The 12,691-nt window shown below is 43.6% G+C and overlaps 1 protein-coding gene across 7 annotated transcripts in view; it reads right to left on the bottom strand.

The window, feature by feature from the left end:
* The window catches only part of ATXN1 (ataxin 1), a 269,116-nt gene that overhangs the window by 14,047 nt on the left and 242,378 nt on the right, over positions 1-12,691 (bottom strand). For all 7 annotated transcript variants that reach the window (XM_054017709.1, XM_054017710.1, XM_054017706.1 and 4 more), the window contains one exon: positions 671-2,711. In XM_054017709.1, the coding sequence (XP_053873684.1) occupies positions 671-2,551 (1,881 nt within the window). In that variant the 5' untranslated portion in view covers positions 2,552-2,711. The remainder of the gene's footprint in view (positions 1-670; positions 2,712-12,691) is intronic.

Below are 12,691 nucleotides of genomic sequence, written 5' to 3' on the forward strand. Positions count from 1 at the left end.
CTAGACACTCAGAGACATGGATTCTATTCCTGCATCTGGCACTGACCTGCTTTGTGACCTTGGGCAAATCCCTTCTGTGCTTCTGCTTCCCCTGCCGCCTTTTGTCTGTCCTGTCTATTTAGACTGCACACTATTCAGACCGGGGACCATTCTTTTACTATGTGCAGTGCAGCTCTGAATGTTGGTTGGGACCATCTGGCATTATCCTAATACAAAGAAGTAATAGTACTAATGCCTACAGATCTGCAATATGATCTGGGTTGTTGAGCTAACAATTTGAAACAAGTACACAAATGATTCCTTCCCCCAGGCATAGTCAAACCATAAAATGATTCTCCTCTTTCCCCAGCATTACTCTGGTGTAACTTCACTGACTTAAACTGAGTTTAAACTGGTAGTGAGAGGAGAATCAGGTCCTGTAGTTTCCCAAAACAAGATCTACCATTGCATAAAATGGGCCTGATTTATTACTGGTATAACTTCACTGGCACCGTACAAGGGGTGACTTTGGGCCAGTGAGATCTCTAACGTGGCATGAGCTGTTAGGTGTGTGCCAGATGAAGAACTAAGAACACAACTCCCTCTTGGAAGGCACCATAAGGTAAGTTGTTTCCAGGAAGATCGAATTGGTATCTTTCCACCTACGCCCACAATTTGCAATGCTCATTACCTGTGCTCGATGCTCTCCAACTGCAAACTGTATCACAGCAATGCCTGGGTTATGGCTGTCTTCAATCCTCTCCACTGTGCTGGAGTCTATTTTCAGGTCATTGCTAATTTCTGCACTCTGTATAAAGTCTTCTGTTTTTAAGTCCTCTACTTTCTTCAGCTCCCCATTGGCCAACTGAATGATTGACCCTTTCATGAAGTAAGGAGGCAGTGTAGGAGGAGCTGCTGCTGGAGAAGCTACGGACTGCACCACCGGGAGGTGGATCTGGGCCTGCACCACGGCTGCCTGGTAGGCCGGCTGGGTTGCTAGCGACTCAGCACTGAAATTCTCACTCTTAGGAATGGTGGTAGTGACAAATGTATGAGGCACTGCTGCAAACTGGGGAGATGAAGTGACTATAGCAGGTGCTACTCCTGATGATTCAACATCTGCATTGCCAACTGGTATAAGCAGGGGCTGGGTGCCAGGGATCACCAGGTGCTGTGGCAGGTTTCCAGGGTAACCAATCGCTTGCTGCTGACTGCTCAGATAGCCAATTACCGGTGGCTGGGTCCCGGCATAGAAGGCTGTCGCAGGCAGCCCGACAGGGAGTTGCTCTGAGGCGCTGTGGGTGGTCTGAATGACAGTGTGGGGGGACAGCGTGGCGACCGCTTTCACCCCCTCGTGGCCCATAGTCTGTTGCGGAGATAAAGCATAAGACCTGTGGGCTGGCTTTCCTAAATGCAGGTTTCCCTTGTCGTTGAGGACTGAGGGAGGAGTTTCTCTGTTGGTGGCCTGCTGTACCTCCATCTCCGTAATAGGTGTGCTGCTGTTCGGTACAACCATAACAGAAGCCCTGATGCCTGAGGAATCCCGTGCACTGTACTCAGCAGGACTCGAGTGCACCACCACATGTCTGGTCTCATAATGATGAGGAGCTGGTTTATTGCCTGCTTTGACTAGACTCACATCTCCAGAGGGCGACAGGCCGTACCTCCTGCTTTTCTCGATCTCTCCATTCAGTATTTCCTTCGCCTGCATTGCCTGCAGCCTGCTGCTCTCGGCTTTCTTGGTAGAATCCCTCGTGACAAAGTGGCCCCCGGAGTCCGAGTACTGCACCACCACTTGGGAGGAGGGGCCGAGGGTGAGGGTGTGTGGAATCGCCGTTTGGTGGGGATGCAAATGGACTGGGATGGTCGGAGGAGAGACATTTCTGACTGTGCTCTGGGGAGAGCTGGAAATGTGGACATACTGGTTTTGCTGGGTCGGTGGAGGAGACCCTGCTGCAATCAATCCAGGTGTCCTGACTAGATGCTGCTCAACTTTGTGCCCCTGCTGACTTAAGCTGCTCATGCTGGCCAGGAAAGTGGAATAAGCCTCCAGCTGGGAACGCTGGGATGGAGTGGTTGCAACAGCAGTGGCAGAGGCTGCCGCACAAGTTGCGGAATTGGCTGTCGGGGAAATCAACTGGGAGGGGATGAATCCGGCGTATGGTCCACTGTACTGGGGCCCAACGAACTGGAAAGTGTGCTGCAGGTGCGTGTACTGCACCGGGGATACAGGCGTCCCTGACTGTGAGAGTGCGGGCGAGTACACTGTGGGAAGTGTTGTTGAGACTGGAACGGACCTGGGAGCACTCGGTGGGGAATAGTCCATTCCTGTAGACGGTGCTTTGTGTAAACCCTGCTGCAAGCCAATCTCCACTGAACTCCCTCCAGTCCGGTGCCTTCCACCCATGCTGCTCTGGCTGCTGGGCATACTGGAGAGCCATGTTAAGTTGTCCGTGCGGTGGTTTTCGTTCGGCAGGACCACTGGCTTCACCTCGGAGGGCAGGCTGGTGGTGGGGATTTCTCGCTTTTTGGGCGGCAGGCATTCATTGCTCCTCTCTTGGTTGGATTTCATCTTTCGCCGTCCCCCCTCCACTGTTCTTGCTTCACTGTCTGGCTGGTTCTGATTTCAGTCTGATAAATGGAAAGTCACATTTGATTTCTGAAAGGGATCCAGTGACTTCATGAGGAATCATCTCCCTGTGAGCACAATGCTCCAGCAGCTGCTCTGGATTCTGGAACGAGAAAGAGGGGGAAAGGGAAATCAAGGTATTAGCAGTGGGAGAAAAAAAACGCTCTACAAAATTAAGACCAGGCCTTTAGTGCTGCATGCACTCCAAGGATCCGTTTATTGCTATACTGTAAAAGCAGCTAAACACTGGACATATCAACTAACACATCATGAAAATGATTAAGACATTAGACAAATCAAAACTCAAAGTACATAATTTTCAACAGTTAACAGTGGTAACTTATTTCTTAACACCCGGAGGCTCCTTCTTTCTTCTTCTGTGAAAAAGCCTTGTGTTTTCAAAATATATATTTCATTCTCCTCTCTCACCCTCCAACCCCCACAAACGATTGTATGATCCACCAGAGTGTGTTGTACAGCATGGGATCACTGCATTATCTCATGTGCTATATGACAGGGAGATCTGAAGAACTCACATGGAAAATATTTATATTAGCAACAAGTAGCTGTTAGCAGTGTATAAGTAAGGTGTATTACTTCTGAACTCTTATGCCTCTGAGTCACCGACAGTGACTTCATTTCGCTTCGGTCTACACAGCAAACACAGCAGTTACCTTTTTTCTCCCCCCTCATGCCACAGCTCATTACAATGAAATACAAGTGCCCTTCATCTGCTAGTCTGCCATTAAACGTCAGTCAAGCCATTTATTTACAGCAGTAGCATAAAGCCAAGGATGGCTGGGAGCCAGATTTCTCATGAGGTTTCTGGTGCTTTTTGAGCCCCCTCTGCTATTGGCCACTCAGAGGAAAGTGACCATGTAGATCTTTACTCTGGAAAAATGATTGGTTGCTGCATATCTGCCTGCACAGGTTAAACTGTACCAATGCGTTTAAAACTATACACCATGATGATGACCCTAGACATAGCTCCTACTAGATCATATTCCCTTGTTTCCTAGCAACCAATGAACTATGAGGCACAGCTGCTGTATGTAACAAACAGATTTCCACTAGTGCAGGGACAGAGCATTTACAAAGTCAATGGGAATTGCTCTCTAACAAGAAGCAGATTAAATATTCTTCCTAGGAGGCCACAGCTTGAGTTGAGGATTTCATAGCCAAGAAGCAGAGCGGCAAAGTTCAGATCAGAATTCGGGTCTGAATGTTCCCAGAGTTCAGAGATGTATCAGTCTGTCCCTTCCTGTTAAGATAGAATGGAGGCCACCAGCAAACCTGGATGCCAATCTGAACTCACCAAAGTTGCAGGGTGTGGGGTTTTGATTTGCATCTTTAGAGCAGAGATCACAGAAACCCAAAGGCTCGTGATTTTATATAGGGTTTGAGCAAAATGTCATCTCTTCCCTCTGCCCTAGCTAGAAGATTATTTTTGCCATCCTTGATATAGGGAACAAAGTCTCTCTAATTCTTTCATTACGTGGTAAAGAAAATACTCAATAATTCATTATTTTGCTAAACACTAAAAATCATGGATTGAACAGAGACACTGGATTTATGGCGTATTAAAACAATCTGTAACCCACTAACCCCCTTTTTGTCCAGTGACTGCAGAGGTGTTAACGGCCCACTCTATTTTGACTGGTCCCGTACAATATGTGCTAACTACTTATGCTAAACAATCTGTTCCACTCCTCGCTGTGAGACTTGATGTTCCTTCCCCAGACCTGAAGAAGAGCTCTGTGTGGCTCGAAAGCTTGTTTCTCTCACAAACAATAGTTGGTCCAATAAAAGATATTACCTCACCCACCTTGTCTCTCTAAAGAAAATAGCGTCACACCAGTTTAATCCCTGACTTTTTTTTTTAATAGTCACAGTATTTCCCCCCAGCTATCATGAACTCCTGCTTTGCTTTGTTTTATAATTAAAACTTTACAGAAAATGAAACTCTTCTCACGCCCTTCCAGCCATTGCTTGGCATCTGTACTACTAAGTTGTTTTTTTAAAGATATGCAAGGGTGGGCGTTCAGAAATCTTATGCCTCACGCTCAGAACTTTTAACAAGAATCGCATTTCTTATGAGAGAGAGACACACACAAAGTCAGAGGATCGCTTAGTGGAAACTGATGATGTAACAGACATTAAATGTGAACACTGTATCAATAATAGTTTTCTTATCTTACAGCAAATAATATTTCTTTTATATCCTCTGCCTTCATTGCTTTGGTTCTAGTACAAAGCATGGAACAATAAACCTGCTGTATAACTCTTGCATAACATTTTGGAGACATGGCAGACTGAGATTAAATCTCGCTTTAAGGCCATCATTTGGATTTATGTGCCCAAATTTGAGCTGCCTTCAGGATATTATAATCTTATGGGGAAAATCTTTAAGTATGCTACGGTCCAGGGCAGTCTCCTTTTTAAGTTGATTATTCCATTTCTGAACATTTTAAATCCAAAATAAACAACCACCACCACTAGTTGCATAGCCCCTACACAAATACTATCTGTTGTGCTTCTCCATTGCTGCTTTTATAGCAATAATTACTGCTAGACAGAATTAAGCTGACATTGGCAGGTGGACAAGTTATTTGTAGGTTTTAGAGTTCTTAAACAAAAGCAGCTATATTAGCTTCAGTTCTCTGCCAAACCCAGGCAAAAATACTGCTGCGAGGGACAGCGTGGTCTCTAATGCCCACAGCAGGCGACAGAAGTCAGGCCTCCTGGGTTTTATTCCAACCTGAGCGCTGACACTAATTTGCTGCCAGATTGTGGATGACTCACTTAAAAATTCTCTCTCTCAATTTGTCCATCTGTAAAACAGGTATAGTACAACAGTCCTGAGAGGCTTTGTTAATTCTTGAAATCTCTTTAAATACTCTTTAAGACTCTGAGCTGTTTTCCTATACAAGTGCCAAGTATGATGATGATGATGTTAGGCAGAAAGGGACAAAATTTGAAGAAGAAAAAAATGGCTTTTAAGTGACTATATTAAAGCATATGCAAAGCTTAAAAAAATAATTTCTTGAGAGTGCCTTTTCAGAAACGGTTCCGCGCACAATACCAGTTGATATGCCCAGCCAGTGAGCCAGGGAAATCTGTTACTACTGTGACTCAGTAGGAATTTTAGCTAGATAAGGACAGGCAAGAATCAACAGCCCCTTTATTTGTACTGTTGTTATCGTTATTCATAACAGTTGCTTCGTCTGTTTTGGCAACAGCTAAAATTATTCTATTACATTTGACTTATCGATTTTTATTTTTAAGTTTAACTAAAAATAAAATTGCCATGCTACATTTGCGCAGTCACTGTTAGTTAACTTTAGCTCACTGTAGTGTTCTATCCTGGGCATCAAACTTTGGCACGTAAAGCAAAAGCTCTCCCTGACTCAGGAAGCTGCATCGAGGCGCTGGGTGGAACCTGTTTTACACATCCATTTGTATTGCTTCAAGTTTTACAGCCACCTCAGACAGAACCGGGTAGTTGACAGGATTAGCCTGTCCTTTGATCTGTTCTCGAGATGGGCCTGAACCAACCCCCGAGCTCCAAATACACTGAATTAAAGGTAAAGTTTGGATTCAAATCTGAAACTGACAACTGGCGCTTTTGTGTACAACAGACTAAATCAAAACTTCAGGTCTAAATCTACTCCAATTTGGGGAAGCTTGTATATGGAAGAGAAGTGGTTGGGCCCTCTGGGTATAATAGGCTGAACCAAACCCCAGATCTAGAGTTCCAGAACTTTGAGGAAGTTTCAGATTTGCCACCTTGAATTTGTTGTAGGCAGTGTTACAAATACCTCAGTGTAGTTTCACTTTGCAGGACTCTGTGGAAAGTTTTTGTTATGCTTCCCCCTACGTAGGTTTGTACACCTGAGTTTTGGGTTTGAGTAAACCCCTGATGCGCAGAACGAAATTCAATCAAAACAGCCAATTATCAAGAGCTTTTGCAATGAATTTATTCAAAATTATGGATTTCTGATTATGAGGGAAAAATCATAAATGAGCCCAAAGTCATTTAAAAGGTCCCGGAGTCTTAGCAAACCTTTTTGTGATCAACCTGGTATTGACTTTGTAATAAGATCTGAAACCTGGTGAATTTCACATGGTAGCGTGGTTTTGTTTTGCTTTTTTGCAAATATTTCATACAATTCTGCTCTTAAGCAGTGGCAACAAAAGGGCTTCCCATAATGTCCAGGTTCTGGAGAATGGAGAACAAACAAGCTAACAGAGGGAAACAACAAAATAATAATAGAAAGGAGATTTCAAGTGAAATGTAAATATTGGCCAAAATTCTCAAACCTGGCTACTTAAAAGCTACTCTTCTAACTCTGATCGTATGGACAAGCGACAGGATCCTCAGAAATGCCAGGCACCCACTGAAGCAAAAATCAGCCCTTTTTTACCTAGGTGCTTCCAATGGAGTCGTAAGCTTTGGCCTAATATTTTAAATATAATTTCAATTACAACCACGAGGATAGAACGGGGACTGTTTGGGCAAAGTGAAGAGGGCAAAAGGACCGCCCAAAGGAATGAGGTAGAGGATGAAGTTAATTCATTTTCACTTGCTATCCTAGAATCACATTTCCATCCTGCTTGCATCCCTAGGTGTGGCTTTGTTTAACATTTATTATTTACACGTTTACTTTGCTGGATTGTAAGTCATTCCCGACTCCTAGATTTCCTTTTCTCATTGGGGGGGAGGGATAGCTCAGTGGTTTGAGCATTGGCCTGCTAAACCCAGGGTTGTGAGTTCAATCCTTGAGGGGGCCACTTGGGGATCTGGGGCAAAATCAGTACTTGGTCCTGCTAGTGAAGGCAGGGGGCTGGACTCGATGACCTTTCAAGGTCCCTTCCAGTTCTAGGAGATGGATATCTCCATTGAACTTGAGAGTTTTCAATCACAATTTGCAGGATGTATAAAACAGCAGTAAACACTGGATGATCATCACTCCCACCATGCGTGTGTGTGAGGTACATTCGAATGTGTCTGTGTGTAGGTTGAAGGCTGAGGAGATAAAGGGGACAGAGGAGATTGGCGAGAACAGCTGGACTTTGACATCCATGGCAGCTAGCGCACATGGAACATTGCTGAAGTGTCTGGGTAGCCAGTGTCCACTGGCGGCCTGCCCACACTCACATTCCTGGAAAGGCTCAAGTTGGAGGAGTCCCCATCTAGGTCTGTGCGGGTCCCAAATGGATTGTTCAGTAGGGCTCAGAATATGCACTTTCATGCTAAATTGTAATCTGTTTCCACAAAGGCCTCAACACATCTACCTACCAGAATGGTATTTTCATAGTTATTTTTCTAATGAATGTAAAGCTCATGAAAAGAGGCTGACTGATATCTCTGGAAATTGAAATCCTTTCTTTATCCATATAGTAGGTACATCAAGGGCCATAACAGCAATACAAGCTTCCCTTAATGCCTTGACAATATGCCTTATCCCTGACACAAGAAACCACTCTGTGGGCCAGAGGGGAGTTCAGACTCGGTGAGCCAGACTTTTAAAGGCATTTAGGTGATTACGGCTGTAGATATATGCCTAGTGGGATTTGCAACTCCCACTAGGAATTAGGCCCTTTGGCACTTTTGAAAATCCCACTGTGCTCCTACCTGCATCTTTAGGTATCTAATTGCCTTTACAAATGTGGCCCCAGGTCCTGGTCTTTCTGCTGAGACTACTAACAAGGGTATCAGGTAGTACCAATCTTATGCACTAGAAACAGGACTGAGGCCACAAGCTCATTTTCACATCGGCCACAGAACAGTCATCAGAAGAGAACAACTTTCAGTCATCAACCTAAGCTGTATTCAAACCAGCGTACTAGAGAGAAAAGGCCCTGGAGACCCCCATCCTGGTAATACACGTTATTACCAGTTTTTAGTATTGCATTTTCCACACAAGCCACGACTGGCAGTTTCACATTCACCCATCAAGTCAATACACAATGCACTGCCTGCTGCCAGTCACCATGTTCTGTCAGCCAAGTGCAGAGCAATTCAATTTGATCTCACTTAATAATCAAACAGTACATTGAAAAGACAGACCCTTGAATCAAAGTGTGGCACAACTTTGTCATGGTATGCCGTATACAGCCCTGTAGAATTAACTGCACACCCCACCAATGTTGTCCATAACACCTATTAGACAAGCAAGGCTTGAGCCTGTAAAGTAACGAGCACACTCAACTCCCATTGAAGTCAACAGGAGAAGAGGTAAGTCAGCCGCCCACGTCAGAAGCTCAGCATCCTGCAGGTTTGGGCTTCTGTAGATCAGAAGATGGCCAAGTTGTGGACAACTCTGCAGCTACGTTCTGATTCTCAGATCTATACGCCAGCTTTTCCCAAACTCTACGCACTAACATCTGCCAGCTACATATTCATAGTTGTAACTGGCACAGATTTCATTAGCCTTGCCATGTGTAGCTTAGTGCCGATCAACAACAGCGACGCAAGTTTATGGTCCAACCCTACCAATTTCACAGTTCTCTGGCAGATTTCCCAGGAGGGCCAGCTGCAGCGATCCATTAACAAGAAACATAAAAAAAACACTGATAAAATTTGAAAATCTTTTCCCAGAACTAAAAGATTCTTGATCAACACTGTCTGTGTGTGAAATTGTCCACTGCGGTGTTGGCACTTAGTACATTTTTGACAATCCACCATAGCAAATTGATACCATTTTTGCTGAGTGAGCAACATCCCTCCCACCCCCATCAGATCAGATCTTCTGTGCTCAATATAAAAAGCAACTGATAGAAGCCAACTTGAAGCAGAAGAGCGTTGGCTGTGAGCTATCCAATAGATCAATGATGCTTCAATATTTTATTATATGTGTGTGTGTGTACGTGCGCATGTATGGGGTCAGAGTTGTGATTAGCTGATGGTTTAGGGAAAGCAATCTCCAAAGGGAGTGAGTGGCAGTATACTCACAACACTGGACTGCAGGTGTTCCAACTGAGTCATTCACTTATTTTATGACATTTATACATGTGTGTCACAGAAAGAGATAATTTAGAAAACCATGTCAATACAAGAGAACACTGTCACAGGATAACTGTCTGCTCCTGTTACCCAAGTGCTGAATTTGTTGAGATGAAGGTGAGATCTTTATTTTCTAAGCAGGGCACATTTATCCTGTGGCAATGTTCTACTACAATTACTTTAGTTATGTAGACTTAATTATCTTATATGATGGATGTTGGTGAGCTGCACAAGAGTGGCAGTTACTCACTGTGCTATTATTAACCTGCTGCATTATGATTAATTTAGAGGTGGATTTAATTTTCAAAAGTTTGCAGACTTCCCAAGTAATTTTACTTGGGCATTACCACCAGGGCTGGCTCCAGGGTTTTGGCCGCCCCAAGCAGCCAAAAAAAAAAAAAAAGCTGTGATCGCGATCTGCGTCGGCAATTCAGTGGAAGGTCCTTCGCTCCGAGCGGGAGTGAGGGACCGTCAGCCGAATAGCTGGACGTGCCGCCCCTCTCTGGAGTGGCTGCCCCAAGCACTTGCTTGCCAAGCTGGTGCCTGGAGCCGGCCCTGTTTACAACATAACCCTGTATCTATGTGCGCAAGGAAAAGATGTTCCTTCCCCACCCCCGAGTATGAATAATCATTCAATGAGTTTTGAAGGCAGCAACAGAAGAACACAACTATCTGTGCATAGATTTAGACATGCAGCCACATGTCTATTGCACAGTAATTTTATACTGCCATTTTCAAATATTATTAGCATGGATTCTTAGCCGTACATTCTCTGAGTCCTTACTCTCACATTTCTCATGTCAAAGCCCTTAACAAATGTTAAAACTTCCTTTCTGGTTTTATGTACATCAGCCAAAATGGACAATCCCTACATAAAAGGATAAATGGACACAAGTCAATTTTAGGAATGGCAATATACAAAAACCTGTAGGAGAACACTTCAACCTCCCTGGACACACAATAGCAGATTTAAAAGTAGCCATCCTGAACCAAAAAAACTTCAGGACCAGACTTCAAAGAGAAACTGCTGAACTTCAGTTCATTTGCAAATTTAACACCATCACGTCAGGATTAAACAAAGTCTATGAATGGCTAGCCAACTACAAAAACAGTTTCGCCTCCCTTGGTGTTCACACCTCAACTGCTAGAAGAGGGCCTCATCCTCCCTGATTGAACTAACCTCATTATCTCTAGACTGATTCTTGCCTGCATATTTATGCCTCTGGAAATTTCCACTACGTGGCTCTGACAAAGTGGGTATTCACCCACAAAAGCTTATGCTCCAATATGTCTGTTAGTCTATAAGGTGCCACAGGACTCTTTGTCGCTTTCTGGAATGTTTTGCACTGAGTTACTTTGGAGGAAAGCTTGTTCTCTCCCCCCCAGGCTGAGTAAGCAAGTTGTGAAGGGAATGTGTTCTCTCCAGCTATGTCTACACTACAGCTTATGTCAGAATAACTTATGTTGCTCACTGGGGTGAATAAATCTCCCCCTGAGGGAGGTAAGTTACAACGACTTAGCTTCTGCTGCTTGGGGGGTTGAAGTAGTTAGGGTTCTCATGCTCCTGCTTTGAGAACTATAAGGGCTAGAAACTTACTTTTTCTTTTAAATGAAAGCTGAGATTCCCATGTAATCATCTGACTCCAGGAGCTGAGGCATTAAAAAAACAACACCAAATATTGCAGGCCTTGTGATAAAATTGTGAGAGTTGGCAACACTGATAAGAGAGGAGGCCCCCTCCGAGCAAGGGGGTATGGACTCCAGGGCTCTCCAATCCTGTGAAGAATGAAGCAGCACTATTTGTCAGTTAGTAAAGGCCTTACTGTAAGCTTTTTGGGGTAGAGACTGTGTCTAACTAGGAGTATGTAAACTGACTACCACAACCTCTAGGAACTACTGTAACCCAAAGAACTGGATAACTACACATATGGCTTTCCATCTGTATAGCAAATAGAGAAATAGATACTGTACATCCACTAATTCTCCTAGGATAAGCATCTATAGCTTTAAATTAGGGCTGTCAATCGCAGTTAACTCACGTGATTAAAAAAAAATTAATTGCGATTAATTGCGCTGTTAAGCAATAATAGAAACCATTTGAAATTTATTACACATTTTTGAATGTTTTTCTGCATTTTCAAATATAGTGATTTCAATTACAACACAAATACAAAGTGTACAGTGCTCACTTTATATTTTTGATTACAAATATTTGCACTGGAAAAAATGATAAACAAAAATAGTATCTCTATCATGAAAGTTCAACTTACAAATGTAGGTTTTTTTGTTACATAACTGCATTCAAAAACAAAACAATGTAAAGCTTTAGAGCCTACAAGTCCGCTCAGTCCTATTTCTTGTTCAGCCAATCACTCAGACAAACAAGTTTGTTTACATTTACAGGAGATAATGCTGCCCACTTCTTAATTAAATCACCAGAAAGTGAGAACAGGCATGGCACTGTTGTAGTTGGTGTTGCAAGACATTTACATGCCAGATGCGCTAAAGATTCATATGCCTCTTCATGATTCGTCCATCGTTCCATGCTGATGACGTGCGTTAAAAATATAATGCATTAATTAAATTTGTGACTGAACTCCTTGGGGGAGAATTGTATATCTCCTGCTCTGTTTTACCTGCATTCTCGGATAAATAGCAGTTATAGCAGTCTTGGGTGATGACCCAGCACATGTTCGTTTTAAGAACACTTTCACTGCAAATTTGACAAAATACAAAGAAGAAACCAATGTGAAATTTCTAAAGATAGCTACAGCACTCAACCTTAGGTTTAAGAAACTGAAGTGCCTTTCAAAATCTGAGAGGGACGAGGTGTGCAGCATGCTTCCAGAAGTCTTAAAAGAGCAACACGCTGCGGAAACTACAGAACCCAAACCACCAAAAAAGAAAATCAACCTTCTGCTGGTGGCATCTGACTCAGATAATGAAAATGAACATGTGTTGGGCTGCGCTGCTTTGGATCATTATCGAGCAGAATCCGCCTTCAGCATGGACGCATGTCCTCTGGAATGGTGGTTGAAACATCAAGGGACACATGAATCTTTAGCGCATCTGGCATG

The sequence above is a fragment of the Malaclemys terrapin genome, chromosome 2, assembly GCF_027887155.1.
Source record: "Malaclemys terrapin pileata isolate rMalTer1 chromosome 2, rMalTer1.hap1, whole genome shotgun sequence".
Taxonomy (NCBI): Eukaryota; Metazoa; Chordata; order Testudines; family Emydidae; genus Malaclemys; species Malaclemys terrapin.